This window comes from Artibeus jamaicensis, unplaced genomic scaffold (genome assembly GCF_021234435.1).
Source record: "Artibeus jamaicensis isolate MK-2021 breed Jamaican fruit bat unplaced genomic scaffold, CSHL_Jam_final contig_519, whole genome shotgun sequence".
NCBI lineage: Eukaryota > Metazoa > Chordata > Mammalia > Chiroptera > Phyllostomidae > Artibeus > Artibeus jamaicensis.
The window spans coordinates 54,449,842-54,472,973 of NW_026521871.1; the positions used below are offsets into that span (position 1 = coordinate 54,449,842).

The 23,132-nt window shown below is 46.9% G+C and overlaps 2 protein-coding genes, 1 non-coding gene and 1 pseudogene across 10 annotated transcripts in view; 2 read left to right on the top strand and 2 right to left on the bottom strand.

Moving 5' to 3' along the window:
* The window catches only part of QRICH1 (glutamine rich 1), a 39,979-nt gene extending 26,980 nt beyond the window's left edge, over nt 1-12,999 (bottom strand). Inside the window, exons 1-4 of one of the 8 annotated variants that reach the window (XM_053668952.1) lie at nt 12,807-12,986; nt 11,323-11,382; nt 11,137-11,219; nt 1,813-2,142 (exon numbers count right to left, since the gene is read on the bottom strand). In XM_053668952.1, the coding sequence (XP_053524927.1) occupies nt 1,813-2,121 (309 nt within the window). In that variant the 5' untranslated portion in view covers nt 2,122-2,142; nt 11,137-11,219; nt 11,323-11,382; nt 12,807-12,986. Of the gene's footprint in view, nt 1-1,812; nt 2,143-11,136; nt 11,220-11,322; nt 11,383-12,041; nt 12,122-12,319; nt 12,500-12,806 lie in introns of those variants that run through there. The other 7 variants (XM_053668951.1, XM_037128604.2, XM_053668950.1 and 4 more) reach the window with 7 other exon arrangements.
* On the top strand, nt 4,715-4,850 carry LOC119036762 (small nucleolar RNA U109). The gene has a single exon (XR_005080057.2). It is a non-coding gene; the product is annotated as a small nucleolar RNA U109 (small nucleolar RNA).
* On the top strand, nt 8,196-8,580 carry LOC119036644 (60S ribosomal protein L30-like; annotated as a pseudogene).
* Nucleotides 13,000-14,122: 1,123 nt separating the features above from the next.
* Nucleotides 14,123-22,524, bottom strand: QARS1 (glutaminyl-tRNA synthetase 1). The gene is made up of 24 exons (XM_037128608.2): nt 22,382-22,524; nt 22,082-22,229; nt 21,616-21,725; nt 21,396-21,471; nt 21,111-21,175; nt 20,472-20,525; nt 20,284-20,344; nt 19,876-19,947; nt 19,661-19,746; nt 19,411-19,497; nt 18,933-19,032; nt 18,738-18,816; nt 18,548-18,656; nt 18,315-18,445; nt 18,136-18,228; nt 17,894-18,031; nt 15,964-16,051; nt 15,731-15,874; nt 15,533-15,637; nt 15,272-15,364; nt 15,024-15,151; nt 14,865-14,931; nt 14,665-14,790; nt 14,123-14,262 (listed from the first exon to the last, which is right to left on the bottom strand). The coding sequence occupies exons 1-24, from the start codon at nt 22,496-22,498 to the stop codon at nt 14,212-14,214; spliced, it is 2,328 nt and encodes a 775-aa protein (XP_036984503.1). The 5' UTR covers nt 22,499-22,524; the 3' UTR covers nt 14,123-14,211.
* Between the last annotated feature and the right edge of the window lie 608 nt (nt 22,525-23,132).

Genomic DNA, 23,132 nt, shown 5'->3' on the forward strand with positions numbered 1-23,132 from the left:
AGTCCAAAAAATATGGTATATCCTTTCCATACTCATCGGCAGCGCTGCCTTCATCCCGTACCTAATATTGACTCACAATATATATGGACACGTGTGTGTTTAAAGTCCTGAATTAATTCCCAAGCCATGGGTCTGAGGCTGCCCCAGAGGACCTCTCTGGCTCTTTCTGTTCTTCACTTTTTAGCTCGGGGCACCCTGAGGACTGCCCCACCTTCCCTAAAAGTTCACTCCTACATGAATTCCTCTATCACCCAACTCTGTCTGCTTCCTCTATTTTGGCAATTTCTCAGATTTAGTGGGTTTTTTTGTGTTTTGTTTTAATCCTCACTCGAGGATATGTTTATCGGTTTTAGAGAGAGGAAAAGGTGGGGGAGAAAGAGAAACATTGACTGGTTTGCCTCTTGTATGCACCCTGACAGGACCAAACCGCAGTCTTAGTATATGCTTGACAGGAGTGAATCTGAAACCTTTCTGGTGTGTGTTGATGATGCTACTAGCTGAGCCACAGCAAAGATTTAGTAGGTTTTTATGGCATTTATTTTTTTCAGCACTGCTAGAATAAATCTTAAAGTATCTTTCCATCCCTGACCATGTTGGGCATCATCCTGTAGAGCAAAAGGTTGCCAGTTTGATACCTGGTCGACTCCCAGTCAGGGCACATTCCTGGGTTGCAGGCCAGGTCCCCAATAGAGGCGCACAAGGCGCAACCACACACTAATGTTTCTCTCCCTCTCTTTCTCCTTCCCTTCCCCTCTATAAACAAACAAACAAACTTAAACAAGAAAAAAGAACCCCTGTAGAGAAGAACTTTTACCATATCAGCGAATGTATTAGATTTTCCTCTTTCAGTAAGTTTGTTATCAATAGCATTATTTCTTGAGGCTTATACATAGCAACTGCAGAACTAGAAACCCGTGGGTGACCTGAGTCAGGGAACCATACAACTAGATCTCTAAAATACATCAGCCTTCCCATTTCAAAACGAGTTCCAAACGTCATGCTTTTAGTAATGAGCCAAGACTAACCCTCCTATGCTTTTGATCTGCTCAGGGTGACAAACCAAAGAGAAACCTCAGTCACTCTCAGCTGTGTAACATCCAAATCCAGCCCCAGAAGGCTTCTAATTTCTATGCTGTTCAATTCACCAACACAAACAGCAAATACCTGTGGTCTTCAGTTTACAGTGGATGCAAACATTTTTAGTATGCATCAATTCTGAAATATGAAAGCCTTTGTGTGAAAGAAAATGTTTTAAAAAGTCTGAGTAGCCCTGGCTGGTGTAGCTCAGTGGATTGAGCGCAGGCCTGCGAACCAGAGGATCGTGGTTCAATTCCCAGTTAGGGAACATGCCTGGGTTACAGGCTGGTTCCCAGCAGGGGACATGTGAGAGGCAACCATACATTGATATTTCTCTCCCTCTCTCTTTCCCCTTCCCTCTAAAGATAAATATTTTTTTTAAAAGACTTTATTTACTTATCATTAGAGGGGAAGGGAAGGAGAGGAGAGAAATATCAATGTATGGTTGCCTCTCATGCGTCCCCTGCTGGGAACCAGCCCAAAACCCAGGCATGTGCCCTGACTGGGAACTGAACCGCTAACCGCTGGTTCGCAGGCCTGCACTCAATCCACTGAGCTACACCAGCCAGGACTAAAGATAAATAATTTTTTTTTTTAAATTAAAAAAAGCCCAAGTATTTCCCTTAGTGAAAATAACCTCTGACAATGTATATAGATGTGATGCTTCTACTAACCCAAACCATGATGGCAAATAAAGTCTACTAAACAGGATGCACCTCAACACAGCCCTTTTACCTGAACCTGCTGTGGCTGCTGAACCTGGATTTGCTGTTCTTGCTGGGTCTGTGGCTGAACACTGGTGGTGACTGGACAGGCAAGTTCAAGCAATGACCCGGCCACTTCGGTGCTGTCTGTGTAAATGCAGTTCCCACCCTGCTGGTAGACCATGGTAGTGGTAGCCGTCTGCTGGAACTCCTGAAGGGCTTCTGGCCCCTTAGAGGCTAGTGAGTCCAGAAATTCCTTCATCCTGTGTTGTGGGACAGACCGCGCCTTTACTCGGATATATTCTTCAAAGGAGATGGTGTTCTCCAGAGAATTATTCATATTGTAGATTCCTTAGGGTTCCTAGTAACAAAATAAATAGACAAGTCAAAATTACATTACTGTTTTTCTATCTTGAAATGCACAGGCCAATCACACTTGCATCAGAGTGAACAGTCAGAGCAGCTGCATGCACCTGGAATCCAAAGTAAAGTTTTATTGTATCACCTTATTTTTCCAATTAATGGCATCTGAAAATTGTTTCCATAAATATTTCTTAAACCAAACTACCACACTGAAGACAAACAAAAGCATGTGTCACAGTACTAGATGAAACAAGCCAAAACCACACTCTCCACCCAGTACTAGACCATCTTTCCTGCAGAGCCACGACCTAGACAGTGAGACACACGCAAAACTGTTCTGCGACCATCAGAGAGGACTACTAAGGACGCTAGGAGCAAGGATTCCTGCTGACATGTTCTATTTCCACTGCCAACTATGTCCTACAGGGAAGGGACAGGTATGCCATCTAGCAATGGCAAGACCCAAGACACAGGGGATGTGTCCTTTTCCACCTCCCATTGGAACCAACCAAATTCCATTTTGCCACATACTGCTCACATTCTTTTTGTAACATAGCTTACAGAAGAGCATGAATTTTGGAGCCAGACTGCCTAGGTTCAAATCCTAGCTCGATCTCTCCTTAACTGTGTAATCCTGGACAAGTTAGATAACCTCAGTTTTCTTATGTATCAAATGGGGATAAAATACTATTTACTTCACACAGTTGACAAGAGGATTAAATATATGTAAAACTTATTATTTTTAACACTATTAAAATAAGTTGAGGAGGGAGTTGAATGTCTTAAATAACTAGGTCACTACTAAAATTCAGAAATCAATTCTGCAAGTTTTCCATTGGAGTATTTACCTTGAGAACCAATCTTGCAGGGGTGGGTAGACTCCCAATTACCTGGAGAACAACAATGCAATCTATCTATGGATGGCTGAGCACTCTGCTGCTTTCATACCATTCCTTCTTGATCAATCAGTACCATCTCCCGGAACAAAAGTAGCAGCAGGATTTGAGAGTAACACAGTGAACCTTTCTGCCAAAAGGACTCTCAGTCAATCTCAAATGTCTGGAAAAGTGATTATTTCCTTTAGCCATTATCAGTCTCTCTTTCACTGCCCACACGTTTTGCTTTATGTTACAGATATAAGGTGTTTATCTCATCTCTTCCAACTGGCAGACAAGACTGTGTCCTGGTCCTCTCTGAATGGCTGACACATGGTAGGTGCTTTGTTGCATTTGGAATTCAGTGTGGCAGAAGGGTGAGTCTTTGCCCCCTTAACATCTGTAACTTACAACCATAGATGTTATACTTTTCCCTAGTAAATGGTTAGTATAAACCTTGGGGAAAAACCCACAGGAAGAGTAAGACCAAAGAAAAAATATGTTACTGCAACTAATTTACTGACACTGGCAACATTTCTGTGGAGTGCTGTATAAGTATAGCATACAAATTATATATGGGTGCTTTCAAACAGAATAGACCCAGCAATCAATCTTTTATAATGATGTACATAACATAACATAAATGTATTTCTCCACAAATTAAAAAAAAAAAAAAGCATATCTTACCCTGTCTAAAATCAAAATTCCTAGGAAACCCCAAGCACAACAGAGTGCAAACAAAGGGCAAGTACAGGTCAAGAGAGTACAAGGTAGAGCTGCTGCTGCTGGCCTCTTGTCTGAAATTTACCTCGTTTGTCCCCTTTTCACCTCTCTTCTGACACCTATCTGCCTTGCCCAGCTCTTCCTTCACTGCTTCAGGGGCTTCGAGTTACCATCACCAAGTAGAAAATGAGGAGGTCTGCTGTGAGACTTCGACGTTAAGCTATCAGTGATGCCCATGGCACATAGGAGGAAGAAGAGCATGGAGGCCAACCACTCCACCCTTCCGTTACATATGCAGAGCAGGCCACTCCCGTGCAGGTGACCCACAAACTCAGTGTGTATCGGCACATGTCAAAGCTTCCCTTTGATAAGAACATCACCACTGGAACTTCCTTAAGAAATGGAATTTCCTGTATCACCTCTCATGATATAGACTCAACAACATTATAAAATTCACAACACCTAATTACATATACCCTCCTGCTCAAAAGGAGAGATTACACGAACAGCAATTAGTAACTGGTTCTCTACCATACTTACACTTATTTCATTTTTTTTTCACCTCCATTATAGAAGGACAGCAGAGGTCGACTGAAATTTACATTTCCCCAAATTTACTTTCTTCAACAATTAGTTGCAGTCTTGTAAAATACTGAGAGACTGCCTATATTTTGAAAATCGCCTGTGCTGGAATCACAGTTACTGGGTCAAAGCAAATTTTTTAAAAAGATCGATCGATCGATTGATTGATTGATCTATCTATCTTTAGAGGGGAAGGGAAGGAGAGAGGGAGAGAAACATCAATGTATGGTTGCCTCTCACGTGTCCCCTGCTGGGAACTGGCCTGCAACCCAGGCATGTGCCCTGACTGGGAATCGAACCGCGATACTCTGGTTCGCAGGCCCACGCTCAATCCACTGAGCTACACCAGCTAGGGCGTTCAAAACAATTTTTTTTAAATAAAAAAATGTATCACGTGTGGAACTGTCTGCTCCTCATTCCTTTGGGAGCAGGAACGCATCCATAACACGCTACATTAAGAAAAGGAGTTCTCAGGGCTGCCAACTTTACAGTAGAGGTTGAGTAGTAGTATATTTCTCCTACATTAAAAAAAGAATATAGAGAATCATACAGCAAAAACTTTGTCTTATTTACAAACACAAAGAAACATTCCATATTAAGTTTATAAAACCAGGAAACCTCCATACAAATATTGCTTGGCAAGGGCAGTCCCTAGAATCTTCCTAGCGACCTTATTTCCTTTCACTTTTCCAAGTTTCAGTACTTCCAGAGGCTAAGCCTCATCTGAAGTCCCGTATTAAGTATAGAGAAGAACTGACCAACTTTTCTTCCTAGAAACAGGAAGTTTTCAGTGTAGAATTCCATTTTGGTTTTCCGTTTTTGTTTGTTTGGCTTTTTGGTTTTATTTATTTATTTTTTTTTGAGGGGGAGAGGAGTAACACTAATACATCCATTTTCTAAATAGCATTGTTCAAATACTATAGGAAGGTATAAAACAAAAAGTAAAAACTAGGAAAGCTTTGACCTCTGGTTCTTGGTCTACAGATTTTAAACAAACACTCATCTGCCCTTTAGGAACAGTAGAAAATGAGGAGGTCTGCTGTGAGACTTCAACGTTAAGCTACCAGTGATGCCCACGGCACATATGAGGAAGTTTAGGGCATGAAATCACCTTTCTCTCACCGGCCTCTGCTGGTCACATTTTGTGTTTGTCACGATCGCTTTCATGGCTTTGAACCTTTCTTTGTGGACTCATTAATCTCAGAATGTCTCTAGACTTCCCACGATAAAACATAAGGAAATTAAAGTTCCATGCTCTCTATTTTTGACAAACATTTAGCTAAGTGAATATAAATTGTTTAATTTTCTAGTTTTAGAATGAAACATTAAAAAAAATTTTTTTTTGAGAGAGGGAAAGGGAAGGAGAAAGAGAGAGAGAGAAACATCAGTGTGTGGTTGCCTCTCACATGGCCCCCACTGGGGACCCAGCCTGCAACCCAGGCATATGCCCTGACTGGGAATCAAACCTCGATCCTTTGGGTAACAGCCCCCGCTCAATCCACTGAGCTATACACCAGCCAGGGATAAAATGAAACATTTTATACCAAATCAAACTCAGAACTTTTTTCTAAATCAAGGTTCCAAAGATGATAAAAACCATTCTGCTCCAAACAAATCCTACCTGTCAGTATTTCTAGAATGCAGCCTTCAACCGTGTCCCTACGAGAACCTCTAGTCTTAATATAAATTTATTCCCAGAAGGGATGGGTAGTCACTGCTCAAAACCAATGTAAAAAGGTATCTGCTATAAAGTCTCAAAGTTCTTTCTTTAAGCTTTCATCAAAAAAGGAAAAAGACCAATATAGCTTGAAGTAGAAAAAATTCTATAAAACCTAGAAGATGTTGATAAAGGTTCATACCCAGATGTTCATTATATCCTTTATTCTTGTGAAAATATTTGAAATATTCAATGATAAAAACACCTCTTGGTTAGTAACTAGCCATGTGTTTTAAGCAGTTTAGACTCCAAGTATAAAACCCTCCAAGTATAAAAACCTCACACAAAAGTGCTGCTTAGGGAAAGGGGGGCAGGAGGGCAGAAGGGCAGAAGCTCTAGAAATATATGGAAATATTTTACACTAACCAGTGAGTAAAGAAAAACAAAAAATAAATTCTCAACAGCTGTAACGGTTTCTTCCTTTGCTTTTATGTTAGAAAAAAATCTTTCAGTAATATCAGGTCATTTTCGATATACAATTTTTTTAAGATTTTATTTTTAGAGAGAGGGGAAGGGAGGGAGAAAGAGAGGGAGCAAAACATCAATGAGTGGTTGCCTCTCACACAGTCCTTGCTGGGGACCTGGCCCACAACCCAGGCATGTACCCTGACCGGGAATTGAACTGGTGACCCTTTGGTTTGCAGCCCGTGCTCAATCCACTGAGCTACACCAGCCAGGGCAATTTTTTAAATTTACAATGTGATTTTTAATATAATGCTTTGATCTTTAGCATTTTGCAGAGTGTAAGGTAAATGTCTAATTTTTTGCCCCAAAGCCAAACAACTTGTCCCTTTATCATTTATTGAACTACTGAAATAACTTTGCCACTGACTTGATGCCACTGTCATTACATATCAAATTCATATAAAGATGTTCTGGCTCGTAAGCTTTTACTGTATGATCCCCTAGATCTTTCTATAACACAGGTTTTTTTAAAAAGGATGTTGGTACCTGGAAGATTCTTGCTGCCCCACCCAACACAAAGTCCATTTAAAATACATATGTGTATATATATATATATATATATATATTTTTAAAGATTTTATTTATTTAGCTTTAGAGAGGAAGGGAAGGAGAGAGGGAGAGAAACATCAGTGTATGGTTGCTTTTTGTGCATCCCCTGCTGGGAACTGGCCTGCAGGGAACCGGCTTGCAACCCAGGCATGTGCCCTGACTGGGAATCGAACCATGATTGTCTGGTTCACAGGCCCGCACTCAATCCACTCATATGTATATTTTTATTTGTGTAAATATATTTCACTCTTTGCATGAAAAGGGAACACAACTGTATTTGTATATTCCAGTACCATTTAATTATATACATAAGAAAAAAAAAGCCAAAAAAATGCATCTAAATGCTATTAGTAGTTTTGTCTGGATGATAGAATCACAGGACTTAAACTTCTTGTTTAACATGCTCCTGTATTTTCCACAATCTGTATTAAACAAAAATTAAAACGTAAAATTTTTTGCACAATGGTTATATCGCAGTAATGGTAACAAACAATTCTGGTTGATCAGAGTATGATTTTCCCTCAAAATCACAAACTCAAAGACGACATCATCAAGTACCAGAAGCCTGCATAATAACAAAGGCTGTTAAGTTCTTCAAGGTGCTGTTTTTAAAGACACACAAGGCTGAGCCTTTTAACAGAAAAAAAGAAATGGATAAACTCAATGAATCAACTCTCTATAACCCCAAAAGAAACAAGATTCTTTTTTTTTTTTTTACTTTAAAGATTGTATTTATTTTTAGAGAGAGAGAAAGGAAGGGAAAAAGAGAAGGATAAATTAACATAGATGTGTGAGAGAAACACCTGGCTCAAAACTCAGGCAACTACCCTGACCAGGAATTGAACTACTGACCCTTCGTTTCACAGCCCTGCACTCAATCCACTGAGCCACACCAGTCAAGGAAACAAGATTCTTAACTAGCTGCAAGTCAAAGACTTGGTGAGGAGCAGTAAATATTAAAGTACTTCAAAAACAAAGCCGGAGGGATAGTTGAGTACTCCCAATAAAGAGATGAGGAAAACACTCTAGGGCTAGATGGAGTGCCAGGGGTCTGTGAACAACCATGGCTTCTGAACACTTCCAGAATAGCTACTTTGCAAAACAATAAACAGCTCTCTCACTCTTGGGCTGTCACCCAGAATGCTCTTGGTTGGGGGCCATCCTACAGCTAAGGCAGGAAGATGGTGGCTGCAAAAAAGAAAAAAGTCACTGGAATAGATCTACTCTAGGCTCCAACTTGTTATGAAAAATGGAAATTATGTGCTGGGGTACAAAAAGACTCTGAACATGATCAGACAAGGCAAAGTGAAACTGGTCATCCTTGCCAACAACTGTCCGGTGTTGAGGAAATCTGAAAAAGAACTATGCCATGTTGGCCAAAACTGGTGTACATCACCACAGTCGCAAATATATTGAATTGGGCACAGTGCATGGAAAGTACTACAGAGTGTGCACACTGGCTATCATTGATCCAAGTGACTATGGCATCTTTAGAAGTATGCCAGAACGGACTGGTGAAAAGTAATTCATGCAGAATTTTTCTTTAATAAAACTGGCCAAAGTCTGGTTGAAAACTGCACAAAACAAAAATAAAAATAAAAACAACCGACAAACCAGTCCCGAACAACAGACCTAAGAAATCTGCTCTTTTATGCATACTTTGATCGCTAGTATTTCCCCCAGCCATCCTCTGTTAGAGCTTAGCATAGTATGTGCCGCAGCAGGCCTTCAAGTACCAATGTTCTCATTATTTTATTACTTTATCACAAGAACACAAGATAGTATCACGAACAAAGGTTACTCCAAAGCAGCTATCTATTATATTTCTATTGGTCTGTTTGCTGATTTCTTTTTCTATTTAGATACTAAGATACTAGATACTTAGTATCCCTTAGATACTTAGGGAAGACCTAAGTACTCAGAGAAATCATCCTTTCTTCCCCCTCAAATCTGATACCTCTTCTTCCAGACTCCCCATGAAGCTCTACATAGTGGTTCTTGAATATGTGATGGACTAGAAGATAATGCGAATTGCCTGAAAGCCCTGCCTCTTCCTATTTCCACAGTAGTCATGCTTTTGGGCCCCTCTCACAGCTTACATCTACTTTAGCAATGACTCCTCATAGCTTAGGAAGTCTAGTTTGAAGAACATATTCAACTTGGAAAAAAAATCAATTTCCATTTTAAGAGGTTGCAGTCACATTTGTCCTAATTAACAGGATTCATTTCGAGGAAGCAAATTGGGAGACATATTTCTGTTTTTAAAGATATCAACCTACTACAGGGTTTGTGACAGAAATTATCCCATTGGGCTATTTATCTGCCCCATGCCTATGCTAGAGAAGATCCTGATTTAGGGGCATTTTCACTATGGTTCTATTTTTGGACAACACACTTTCAAGTAGGAACTTAAATTACAGTCCCACCAAAGATTGATGGGCTGCAAATTGGCACAACCATTTCCAATATCTAGTAAAGTTAAAAAGATCCACTCCATATGACACAGGAATTCTATCCCTAGGTGTATAGGACACACACATAGATAAAGGTACTTGTACTAGAATAACAGCACTGTTATTAATAATAGCCCCAAACTGGAAGGAATCTAGATGTCTATCAATAGTAGAATGGGCCCCAGCTGGTGTGGCTCAGTGGATTGAGTGCCAGCCTGCAAACCAAAGGGTTGCTGGTTCGATTCCCAGTCAGGGCATATGCCTGGGTTGCTGGGCAGGTCCCCAGCTTGGAGCAAACGAGAGGCAACCACACGGTCATGTTTCTCTACCTCCCTTTCCCTGAAAACGAATAAATAAAATATTTTTTAAAAAAGTAGAATGGATAAATAATGAACTATACCTACACACAACAATTTTTGGAAAAATTTCAAAAGCACAATGCTAAAAGAAGGAAGACACAAAATACAGTATGATTCCATTTACATAAAATTCAAAAGTAAACAAAACCACGTTGAGAGATACAAGGTGGTAAAGGTAAAAAGAAAAACAGAGAACACGATTACCACCGAAGTCAGAAAAGTATCTCTAGGATGTGAGAAGCTGTGATCAGAAAGGCACCTGTGAAAGGTTCAATTCAGGGGTGTTGGCATTGTTTTTTATCTTAAAGAGGTGGTAGACAGTGGTTCACTTTACAATTTTTCACTAAATTGTATACAGATCATCCAAATTTATATAGACGAACATTTCACAAGTTCTTAGGGGAAAAAAGAACTTTCAGACACAACCACAGCCCACCACCTCTACCTACAGTTTTGACCAAAAGTAAGACCAAAGGACACTTCTTTCCCCCTTTCAGCAAAGCAAGAGGTTAACCTAGGGCATCTTCTTGCAGCCACAATCAGAAATCACCATCCAGTACGACACTTAGGAAAAAATCAAATGAAGCATTTAAGTGAAGGTTGGAGACGACTTAAAATGTGGGGCAACTAAATACAAAGCAAGAGAAAAGAAAAGGTGTTCATGCACACCTCATTCCGAGGCTGAGTGATTTTTAAAAATCACAAATAAAGTGTGACCGTTTAAAAAGTAAACAAGCAAGAAGCATGGCATATCAAAGACAACTCACAACCGATTAAATTAAAAGAAGGCTGGCAAGGTTGAAGAAAGAAATCCCTGATTCTGAAGCTGTCATATGGACGGCAGCCACACCCAGAGCCACTGGTTTTGGTTACCCTTTTTGGAGCAATTCTAATGTACAAGAAAATTCAACTACTATTCCATCTTTTGTTTGAAATGGCAACATAAGCTGGAAAGGGGAGGTGGAAAAGCAGAGGTTCATGGAGGGGTAAACAAATTATTCATCAGAGGACTGGAAGCAGTCTGATAGGTAAGATTAATCTGATAAGTAAATCTTAGTTAATGAGCTTACAACAAAAAACATTATCTGTAAACACCAACTTAAAAGGTGCATCTCAAATTTATTAACTAAAAAACAAAGCTATTTCAGAACAAGCAGACCTGAGAGACATATTAAAAATTTAAGTGTATCCTACACAAAGTTGACTGCTTTAGTCCTTAGGAAGCTGATGCCTCATCATGCTAAAAGCCTGAAAGTTGCACTAACTTACATTTTACCAGGAAAATGTAGCCAACTGTGACTGGATTCAAAGATGCAGTTCTCCCACATCTTCAATTTTCCAGCACCTAATTTCTGACAGAGAGAACCCCGAATGATTGGCAGGATTTGTAATTTTTCAGTATTACCAGGAAAAAACTGCACACATATTTCCAGCATATGTACGATTTTAACTCACCAGTCACCATGTTGCATGTATGTCTGCTGCTTGTCCTGAGTTCTTAAGACTTGTAACATTCTGAAGAAGATAGAACAAAAAAGTTCCTTCCATCCTCAGCCTCTTTTTAAATTTTAACTGTTCTTAAAATAATACAGCACATTAGAAAGAACTACCCAACGTTAGCTTCTTTTTACTCAAACTTAACATAAACTACAGGACATTCTGTCTTAGAAAAAAAGTGTGATTTCTCTAAGACAAACCTGAAACTCCCCTGGTACCAGTACATAGCACTAGGGTTAAAATTAAAAAACAAAAACAAAAACAAAAAAACCCCCACAAAACTCAAAACCATTAAAATCTGTATCAAAAGTGAATCTTGCAGGGATACGCGGTCAGACTTTAGGAATTTCTTCTGATAGACATTTTTGGAAGTACAATAGAAGGCAACGTACAGATTTTCAGGTTGTTCAATTTTGCTCTGGGCAACTTTTGGGCTGACCAATAGTGGGCCCTTAGTCTAAGTGTACAAGTCCCTCCCAGCCACAAAGATAGGCTGCATTTAAAGATTTAATTGAAGAGAAATTGCAGAGCAGGGGTCGTTTCACTTCGTCCACACAGGAGGATCCCCTTCCGGAGCGCACAGGGGTGACGTGTAAGAATTGCGCTTACGGAAAAATTACTTTCTGATGACACGAAAGCAGGTAACGCTGAAAGAGAGCCTTCCAGAACTACCTTACCTCTGCAGCACAAAGCAGCAGAGCAAGATGAGAAAACTCCATGGGGCTCGCAGCCCTCAGACCAACAGCACTAGGTTTCAGAACCAGGGCCGCACTCTCTCCGAATACCCACACCGCACACAGGGGCCTCCGGTCACCGCATTATTCAAGAACGAGCAATTTCGCCCGCCTCGCGGCGGAGCAGGGCCGTTAGTCAGACCGCAAAACCGGTTGGTTTTTCCCGAGCGGTCGGGGGACGTCACCAGAGCAGGAAGAACCCAACCCGCAACCCTCCTCACACTGCCAGCCTCCTGCCCGCCGCTTCTCCGCACAGCAGGGGTGCTTTGCGCGCTCTCGCGGAGGCGGCGCCACCCAACAGCAGAGCACGCGTCCCGAAGCCGGGGGTCGCGGGCGCGCGCCCGCCCAAGAAGCCGTTCTTGCCCCCAGGCCGCAGTTCCAGGAACCAAGAAATCCAGGCCGGGGACGCGCACGTCGGCGGACACGCGCACCTGGAGAGCCGCACGGCGCGCGCGCTCTCGCGCATATAAACAGGCTCAGCCGCGCGCTCGCGCGCCGCGCCCACCCGATCCTCATCCGCCCCTCCCCCACCCAAGGGGCGGGGGCGCGCGAGCCCAGGGACATTCTCCGCTCCGGGCCGCCCCAAGGTCTCCTGGGCCCAGCAGCAGCAGCAGCAGCCCGCCCGCCCCCGCCCGCCGTTGTGTGGGGTGGGCCCACTGTCTCAGGCCCTCAGCCTCGCCAAACCCCTGTCCCCACTGGAACCCTCACCCGGCGACGTCGCCGCCGCCGCCGCCGTTCTACCCGCCGGCCCCGCTGCACTGCTTCGGGACCCGGTTCTGCCGTCGCCGCTCCAAGACCGACAGGATTTTCCCCTCACAGCTCCCTGGGCGCCATCTTACATTCAACCCTCATAGCCAATGAGTGCCGAATGCCCCTCTCGCGATAACCCGAGCGTCGGGTCCCGCGAGAGTTGAGGCAACCTCCTGGCCAGACTTAAAGGGAACGCTTCTGCCGAAGAGGTAGGCCTGGCCTCTGGCTGCAGTAGCGGCGTGAAGAGGGGTATAGGGCGGAGCACCCCGCCCTCAAACGCCCCTGCGTGCGGGGCGGAGCCACGGACGGAGATCTGCGTATCCTTTGAGTCCGGGCAGGCCGGGACTCGAAGCTTGTTCTGTTGCCACCTTCTGACGCCTGCCCGGGCCTCCTTAGGTCGCGCAGCCCCACACGGGGCGGGGCCCGGACTCTACTTTAAGGTGGCCCCCCACGGCTCCTAAACTAGCCCTGGCACTCCAGCCGCGTCGCACCGAGGACATCTCGGGATACTCTCCTCTCTGTGTCCTTAGCATCCGGGACCTTCCTTCCCCACCCATCTTCTGCCTTTCTCATCAGGCTTCCGCAGCCCAGTCCACCTTAAAGCGGGCTTCTTTCTGGTAGCCCGGTGTTTGTATACAGGGAAAATGTGGAGGGTTGTTAAAGCTGCAGACACACTCAGGACTCAGCAGTAGCCCACAGTGCCCCAGAGAGCAATCAGCCTGCCATACGGCTCTCTTAAAAAGGCCTCCGGATCTTTGTCCTTATTCCTCCTGCCCTGGCAAACTATCCCTCATCCTTTGGGGTTCCCCTCAGGAGTCACTTCCTGAGAGCAGTCTTCTGAAGCCCAGGCTGAGCCAGGAAAGTCCTGGCTTTCCTCATAGAGGCCGCGAGGAAACCTCTCCTGCACACTGCCTGGTCATTCTGTCTTTCTCTTCTCCCTGAGCCTGGCGCAGAGGAGGCACTCAATCATTTGCTGAATAATTGGACAGGGAGCTTGGCCTCTCTATCTGCCTAGGCACCCAGACAGACACAAACTTTCCAGAGCCCTCTGGCACAGGGCTCCTACCACCAGGGGAGCTGCACCCCAGGGCCCACCGCCATTCCCTCAGACCAGATGCAGAGGATATCCATTCAGGCCCAGGCCCCTGCCCTTGAGCACCAAGAAGTGCACTGGGTGGTTGTGTGCAGTGCATCATTTCCCCACTCCCACCCCTCGGCACGTCTCTAAGGCCCTCAGGTGCTGGGAGTGCAAATAGGTAACACAGACTCTGGGGGTAGGGGGGATTTCACTGTTCTTTATTGACATGGAGTGTGGGTACCCCCAGCCTCCAGAAGGATGAGGTGAGTCCATGGGTCTTCCAGCTCACACCTTTCCTGGGTCCTCCTTCAGTGTGACGGTCCGGTTGAAGACAAGCTGGAGACCAGAGAGGGAGGAATGACCACCAAACCAAAACCGGGCCAGAAGGTCCTGGATGGATCTCACTATGGATACCCCACCCCTACCCTCACCTCATTCATCCCAGAGAGGCTGAGGGTCAAAACGCTAGAGTTCTCAATAAATTTATGACTCTGGGCCTCTATTTTACAAGGATTATAACAGTCCCCATACCTGCCCCCTTCTTTGAGGAGTAGGAAAGGCAGAATCCACACAAAATTTTGTGCATGGACTTAACCTCTGAGCCTGATACCTCATCAGCAGAACATCAACCCCCACCTCAAGAGGGGAGGATTAACTAAGGGAATGTAGGCAAAGTGCTTAGCACAGTGAATGGAAGCCGTCATCGTTGTGGAAAAGCCAGGCAGGTAAATTCAGCACCTGTCCCTGGTGGCTGTCTGGATCCACGGAGAAGTAGCCAAGCCGCTCAAACTGGAACTTGTCGAAGGGCTTTGCCAGAGCCACGGAACAATCCACTAACGCTGCCTCCACCACTTGCAGTGATGCCTGTGGGCAGGGAACTCAGATGGGCACCCTGTCAGGGAGGCCCCCCACCCTCACCCTATACGCCATGAGCCTACTGGGTTCAGGTCACTTAAGAATCCACCAGGCACCTCAGCAGGATCCTCTGGGTTCTTGTGCTGAAATCTGCAACCAGAGTGAAGATCAGATTCCAGATGGCAGCCACAGCAGGCAGTGTCCATCTTCTACCTGCCCCCACCCATGCTCTGTTCACTCACAGTCGCTCATAGAGGCGAATCTCACATGTCAGAGGCTGTGACACCCAGTGAATAAAGGCCTTGGGCTTTTCTCCAGCATCTGCCCTTCTGCAGGTCACCTCCAGGCTTTCTGCACAACCACTAGGGCCCTTTTAGTCAAGGGGGAGAGGCCCGCAATCAGACTTTGGGACCACCACCAGGACTGCAGCCTGCACCTACATCTTTGCCCCAGCAGGCACTGCAGTGGGAAGGTTGCAGCAGGCTCTCACCTTCATGACTCGCTGCAGCTCGATGACATAGCCTGTATGCCTCAGGCCCACAGGCTGGCCCCTAGCCAGGCGCTTATAGCCAGGCTCTGGTTCCTAGAGGTAGGAAATAAAGTAGCCACAGGAGGCTGCAAGGGTTGGAAAGGTTCAAGAGGTTTCTCCCCCACCCCAATGTTGGGTAGGGCCTGGTTCATCTGAAGCAGGAAGTAGAATTCTTCAGAACTGGGCTAAGCAGCAAACAGGAACCTCCACCCTCCCATTCACCTCCTTGAAGTCAGTCCTCTCAATGAAGACAATGGATCCAAAGGGAACCTCATGGAAGCCCTTGGTCTCATCAGCTGGAAAGTTGGGCACCTGGATGTCCAAAGACTACAGCAAGAAATGGGTGTCTGAGTCCCACTAGGCAGTGGAGTACCCCCACACCCTGCACCAACACAGACACACACATTGAAGCAGACGGACCTTGGCAGCAGGAAAGTTGGTGATGACGACCTGTAATGGCTCCAGCACAGCCATGGCCCGTGGGGCTATGTCATTCAGGACATCACGCACACAGGCTTCTAGCAGATGTGGCTCCATTGTGGTCTGTGCCACTGTCACCCCCACCTAAGAGGAAAGGGCAGCATCAGTCACAGCTACAACCACAGACTGCCATGCCCAGTTCCGACCTGTCCACTCAGTCCAGTGGGCCATACCCGAGCACAGAAGTTGTTGATGGCCTCAGGTGGGAAGCCCCGCCGTCTTAGGGCTGTGAGTGTGAAGAGCCGTGGGTCATCCCAGTCCCTGTGGGCAAGGAGGCTGTGAGACCTTTGGCAGCACATGCCAGTAATACCCTCAACTTTTTTTTAAATTGATTCGAAACAGATTTTTAAAAAACATATTTTATTGATTATGCCATTACAGTTGTCCTATTCCCCCCTTCATTCCCCTCTACCCTGCACCCCCCGACTATTCCCCCGCTTTAGTTTATGACCATGTGTCTCAAGTTCTTTAGATTCTATATTTTCCCTACTATTCTTGCCCTCCCCACATCTATTTTCTACCTATCGTCTATGCTGATTATTTTCTGTACCTTCTCCCCCCTTCTCCTCCTCCCACTCCCATTGCTAACCCTCCATGTGATCTTCATTTCTATGGTTCTGCTCCTGATCTAGCTGTCCTCTTAGTTTGCTTTTGTTTTAGGTGTGGTTGTTAATAACTGTGAGTTTGCTGTCCTTTCACTGTTCATCTTTTTTATCTTCTTTTTCTTAGGTAAGTCCCTTTAACATTTCATATAATAAGGGCTTGGTGATGATGAACTCCTTGAATTTGACCTTATCTGAGAAGCACTTTAACTGTCCTTCCATTCTAAATGAAAGCTTTGCTGGATAGATCAATCTTGGATGTAGGTCTTTGGATTTCATGACTTGGAATACCTCTTTCCAGCCCCTTCTTGCCTGTAAGGTCTCTTTTGAGAAATCAGCTGACAGTCTGATGGGAACTCCTTTGTAGGTGACTGTCCCCTTAGCTCTTGCTGCTTCTAGAATTCTCTCCTTCATTTTAATCTTGGGTAATGTAATTATGATGTGCCTTGGTGTGTTTCTTCTTGGGTCCAACTTCTTTGGGACTCTCTGAGCTTCCTGGATTTCCTGGAAGTCTATTCCTTTGCCAGATTGGGGAAATTCTCCTTTATTATTTGTTCAAATAATGTTTCCACTTGTGGCTGTTCCTCTTCCCCTTCTGGTACCCCTGTAATTCAGATGTTGGAACGTTTAAAGATGTCCTGAAGGTTCCTAAGCCTCTCCTCCTTTTTTTGAATTCTTGTTTCTTCATCCTTTTCTGTTTGGTCATTTTTTTCTTCCTTCTGGTCTGCTCCCTTGATTTGAGTCCCAGTTTCCTTTCCATTACTATTGGTTTCCTGTGTGTTTCCCTTCATTTCCATTAGTTTAGCCTTCATATGGTCCTCTAATTTGTGGCTAAAATCAACCAGTTCTGTGAGCATCCTGATCACCAGTGTTTTGAACTGTGCATCTGAAAGTTTGGCTATTTCTTCATCGCTTAGATTGATCGACTCTGGGCCTCTGAGTTGTTCTTGAGCCATGTTTTGATCTGTTTGTGCCTGTTACATATGAGAAGTGGAGCCTTAGGTGTTCACCAGGGCAGGGCCACCCAGGTCGCTGGTTTGTGATGCTGTATGTGGGGGCAGGGTCAGAGAGGGACAATGGCAGTCCCCTCTGCTGCTTCCTGCCATTGGGGCCTGCACAGTCTGTCTCACTGCTCGCTCCTTCAGCAGTTTATCTACACGCGAATGTGTGACTGTGGTCAGCCCTCAGTGGGTCCACCTGCTACTCCACACCTGGGATCCACCCACAGCTGCTGGTGCACCTGGGTCGCACGCCCTGGTCGGTCTGGTGGATCTTTCCTGCCTGACCCCGCTCTGCTGCTGGCTCTGCCCCTCTTACCAGTTTGGCTGAAGGGTTCGTTGTTGTCAGACTTCTGTATAGTTCAATTTGGCTGCGTTTTTGTTGCTAAAACTTTGTTGTTTCTAAAGTTGGTTGTGAGAGAAGGCACAGTGCTTCCACCTACGCCTCCATCTTGGCGGAAGTCCCTACCCCCAACTTTGAAGAGCCAAACAACTACACCTACCGCACAGCACCAGCTGCCACGAGCTGGAGAATCTTCCTCTTAGAGACAACTGCATAGTGCAGGTTGAGACGGCCATACTCCCACTGCACAGGGCAATAGACATCCAGAGCATTGCACAGCCAGAAGTAGGAAGAGCGTCTGGGGTAGGAGGATACAGTCAGGACCTCAGACCAAGGAAAAGCCACAGGAAGGGCTGCTGGAATCCCACTGGCCCAACCACCCCATGGGCCCAGCTCCCTCACCGGGCCTGGAATTCCTTGGTGCAGAGTGAGTGGGTGATGTGCTCGATGGAGTCACAGAGGCAGTGCGTGTAGTCATAAGTGGGGTAGATGCACCTGCAGGGCATAGGTAGTGAGCTCCACCATCCAGCCCCACTCTGTCCAACCCATGGCCCACCAACCCACCTCATGTTCAAACCCACCAGGTGTCCCCTGTGCGGTGGTGTGGTGTATACTTGACTCGATAGGCCACGGGGTCCATCTTGCCATCCTCCATCACTAGCTTCATCCGCAGCGTGGCTTCACCCTCTGAAAACTTGCCCTTGCGCATTGCCTGAGGGGAGCAAGGGCTCAGGTTGCCTCTTAGCACGGGGGCATCTTTCTCGTCCTTGGTATCCTGGCCTATCCAGACCCACCTGCCCCTGCAAAACTCTACCTCAAAGAGTAGCAGTGACTCCTCTATGGGACGGTCTCTCCAGGGCGATGGCAGAGGGTTGTGGCCTTTGAGCTCCTCTCCTCGCTGGTGGCACACATAGGCCTGGCCCCTATGGGGAAGGGGCATGAATGCCGAGTATGACTGTGTCCCGGTCAGCCCTCCTGGCTCCACATCATGTCCCTGGCCTCACCTGCAGATGAGCTCTATAGCCCAGGCATACAACTGGTCAAAATAGTCAGAGGCGTATGTCACCTTGTAAGGTGTGTAACCTGAGGCAGAATGAGATATAGTATAAGCAATCAGTCGAGGACACCCAATTACAGGCCACAGCTCAAGGAGAAGCCCACTGACCACCAGCTCTATCCAGGCCTCGCTCAGCCCATACCCAGCCAGGCCACCATGTCATAGATGGCAGTGAAGAACTTTGCTTCCTCTTTCTCAGGGTTGGTGTCATCAAAGCGCAGAAAACAGATCCCATTGTTGGCCTAGGAGAGTCACAGAGTCTGTGAGCTCCCCACGAGCATCTCACCACACTGGATCATTCTCACACCCCTCCCATGTCAGAATTGGAAACGTCTTTAAGAGTTTTGCTCATCTTCCTTTACCCCCATGCCCTAAACAAGGCACCTCTTATTCCAATTTTGTATCAGGTTGCACTGAGCATTCCCTCAAACTTGAACTCACTGCCTCACCTCAGAGCTTTTTCCCGATGAGCCCAGTGGATTTCTAGTTAACTGACACACACGTGGTCCCCCTCCACAGCCTGTCTGCTCTGGGCAGGTTATAGGACAGCAGGGAAGGTTTCCAGTCATGGGAACAGCAAGTGGTCACCCTGCTTGCCAGACTCCTAGACACACACTCACCTTGGCATAGCCAAAGTTGAAGTTGATGGCTTTGGCATGTCCAATATGCAGGATTCCATTGGGTTCTGGTGGGAACCGGGTACGTACCTGAGATGAGGGAAATGGGAGCAGAGGAATTAGGTCAGAGCTCAGACTACCCTAAAGGAACAGATGCCGTTTCTCAGAGAGGCCAGGGGGCAACATGCAGGCAGCTCCAGGCCCCCAGGAAAATGCTGACAGCACTAGCTTGCCTGGTCATATTCCCACACACCTGTCCCCCAGTGATCTCCATGTGCTGCTTCAGTAGATCCATGGTATGTGGAGTGGTTACATAGCCTGGGGTCTTGTAGTTCTCACCTGCCAGGGCCAAAGTGAGCCTGAGAACCTGAGAACCAGGCTGCAGGCCAAAGTTCCCCACCCTTGGAGCCTGGCTGCAAGAGTTGCTATCAAAATCCAGCCCTCCTCAGTTTTGCCCTGCCTGCTTACCAGGCTTGTGGAACTTTAGCGCCTCCCCTCGGAGCTGCTCCATCAGAGATAGGGTCTGGCCAGTGACCTCACCTGCAGAGAAGAGGCCAAGGAAAACTTATCCTCTGGACACTGCTGCCACATCCAGCGCAGGGATATGACTGTTGGAACTACCAGGGAGGCCCACAACCCAAACAGAACCTAGCAGGCCCTCTTCCCCCAACCCCAAAGACTAGATACACAGCTGGACTTCTCAGGCCTCCTCAGGCCAGTCTCTTAGTAAATTAAACAAAGGAAACACCGGGACTTCCAGTCTTACAGCGGAAGGCAGGGTGTTGTAGAAGACATGGCCTGAGGGGACAAGGCCCCATCAGATGGACAGCCCGGAAGTCAGAGAGTTGAATGTGCCAGGAGTCTCAAGCCTCTCACCATTCTCCACCACATCCTTGGTTGTCCTCTGGTCTGTTTCTTCCAGCCGAGCCTTTGCCACCTGAGAAAAGCCCAGAAGCTAGGTCAAGGTCTCTCTTGGGATCACTGGGCTCAGATACTCCCTTCCCCAGCCTGAAGTCTCATCCTATACCACCTCAACCCCATGGACCCACGAGATATTTGGCTACCTTGGGCTTTTTCTCCAGATCAGCCTCCGTCTTGGGACCCAGAAGGTGCAGGACCTGAGCAGAGACCTGAGTCAGGGCTGGGACGGGAGTGTTTTCTTTCCAGGATCCTCTAATTGACCCCGCTTACCCACCTAAGAATTTCCTGGCCTGTCTACCAGGACCACCTTGAAAAACCTACCTAGCCCATGCCACCTCTGCTCCTCACATGGTTCTGCTGGCCTCAAATGCTCTTTGCCACCTGAGGGTCCATACTGGTCTCAGGTAACAAAAACTGCCATTTAGAGAAGAACTGTAGGCCCAGCATCAAGATATGCAATCTATCTCAGCCACTTTGGGACCCTATGCCAGCATCCTAAATGAAGATGCTCATCTTCAAATGAGATGAAAGCCACCCCTATCTGCAAGGAGAGGAAACTGAGGTTCAGAGTAAAGTGACTCACCCCAAATTAGGTTCAACCCAGAGGCCCAACTCGTTCACTGCCCACCCAGGTGCTGCCTCTTCCACACCAGAATCTACTATTCATCAGCAGAATAAGGGCAGGGTCTCTTCCCACCCCCTGACCCCTGTTTACCCTCAGTGGACTCTAGACCCTGTCCATGGCAGGGTCTTTGCCTGCTTCAGCTCAAGGAGGTGCCCACCTGCATATCCACTTCATGTTTGATCATTTTGCCATCTGCCCACTTGAGCACAGCCCGAGCCTCTCCTAGAAACGTGGGCACAAGGAGCTGCAGAAAGGCAAAAAAGGGCACTTCCCACCCTCTTTCCTAAGAAAAGGTCCCAGATGATCTCAGGGATCAAAGCCTGGGCCCAGCCAGAACACTTTTAAAAGTGCTCCTGCTCTTCCCCCACCTCCCTCTCATGGCACCCGGAAGAGAACACACGACCAGAGAGAAGAGCACAGCCCCTCCCCAGGCCTTGCTCACCCATCAGCAGGCCCATGTTGAAATGATAACGCTCCACCAAGAGCTGGGGCCGGTGGCGATTTATGGCAACCTCCACCTGTAGAAAGCCAAACCATATGGTTTAGGAAAGTGTCCTTCAGAACTACACCCTCACCCTGGGTATTCCTGGATGGAGAGGCTGAGCCAAACCTTCACAGGGCCACAACTAAGAAAGAAACCCGATGCCTTGAGAAGGACTCACAGCCTCTTCAATTTGCTCTGGAGTCACAGTGATGCCCACACCACATTCCTGCTCAAAGTCAACGGTGTCGATGGGGTCCAGGGGGTGACTTCTCACATACTCAAGGGCAGCTGAGAAACGACAGCAATGAGTTTGTGGCATCCAAGCTTCAAGGAGTAAATAGATAGGGCCCTTAATGCTATGAAATCCCAATTATAGCTTGGCCTTCTGGAAGTTCAGCTTTGTACCATTTGAGAGCAGTCCTGAGGCCACAGGAAAGAAGCATGTGTTCTGAGGGAGGCTCTCCAGCAGACCTATACAGTTCTCCAAAGGCGCAGGAAGCTGCCCTCTCCATCCCTCAGCGCCCGGCCTGACTTAGAAATGCAGAACCAGGCATCTAAAGAGACACTGGGGGGCTTGGCAGGTAGGGGGCTTGACCTAGGATTGGAGCTGGAGGTGGAAGTAGCAGGACAGGCGGGGCTCTCACCACTCAGCTGGGACTCGGTGTGGATCTTCTTATTGGCTATGTAGCTCACAAGGAAAGAGAGACGCCGGGGATCCCTGAGTCGGGAGGCCAAGCCATATAGCAGGGTCCCGGTAGCCTTGTCGATGGTGGAGCCCAGAGTCTGCTGTGCCTGGGGTCAGAGGGGTCAGGAGAGAAGCCCCACCGCCAGTGAGAAAGGAATACGGGAGACAAGGTGGGTAGATCGGGATTGAGACCCAGACCCGCCCGCAGTTGCAGGGGAGCACAATCGGCACCCCCGGCCAAGGACAGAAGGGTTCGCACCTGGATCGCCGCCTCGCGCAGCTGAGCGCTCAAAGCGGTATTCTTGAGCGTCTCGCGAGCCTTGTGCTCGCTCAGGCCTAGGCCGGTAAAGAGCGACAGGGAGTCCACCGTCGCCATCGCAGAGACTGCGGAAACCGAAAGAAAACTTCTGGGCTAATTTGCACGTTGACGTTAGCCCACTGACCAATAGGAGAGCGAAGCCGCCAGAGAGAGCCAATGATGTCCTCCCTTGGAGAGAAGGGGCGGGACTCTTCAAGGTTGTCGGCGCCATTTAAATAGCAGAGGCGTGCGGCCAAACCGACCTTTCTGGTCGCTTCACTTCCGTCTTAGCGTTACTGGGCACTTGAAAGGGTAGGAGGCTGCTGGGCTTTAGGCAGGAGGCAGACGCAGGCATGGCCCTTTATTCTTCGAATTTTCTCCTTATGCCCTGGAAACCTTGGGACCATCCCAGTCTGTTCTCGGGAGCAAATGTGAGTCCCTACCGCGTTTCTTAAATCTCAGCTTTGGAGTTGTCGTGGAAATAATTGAGCAAAAATGAAGCCCTGGAAATCCGGTTAAGACTCCAATATAGAGACTGTGGGGAATGGCGGATCAAAGGGACCCATAAGGGGCCCCGCTCATCTGGACACACCTGGCCAGGAGAGAAAGGAGGCACCTCATAGAAGTTCTGTGATGATTTGTTTAAAATCTCTTGGCACACTTACCCTCCCTTGCCAAAGCATGCAAATTAGACCTTGAAATCATTCTACAG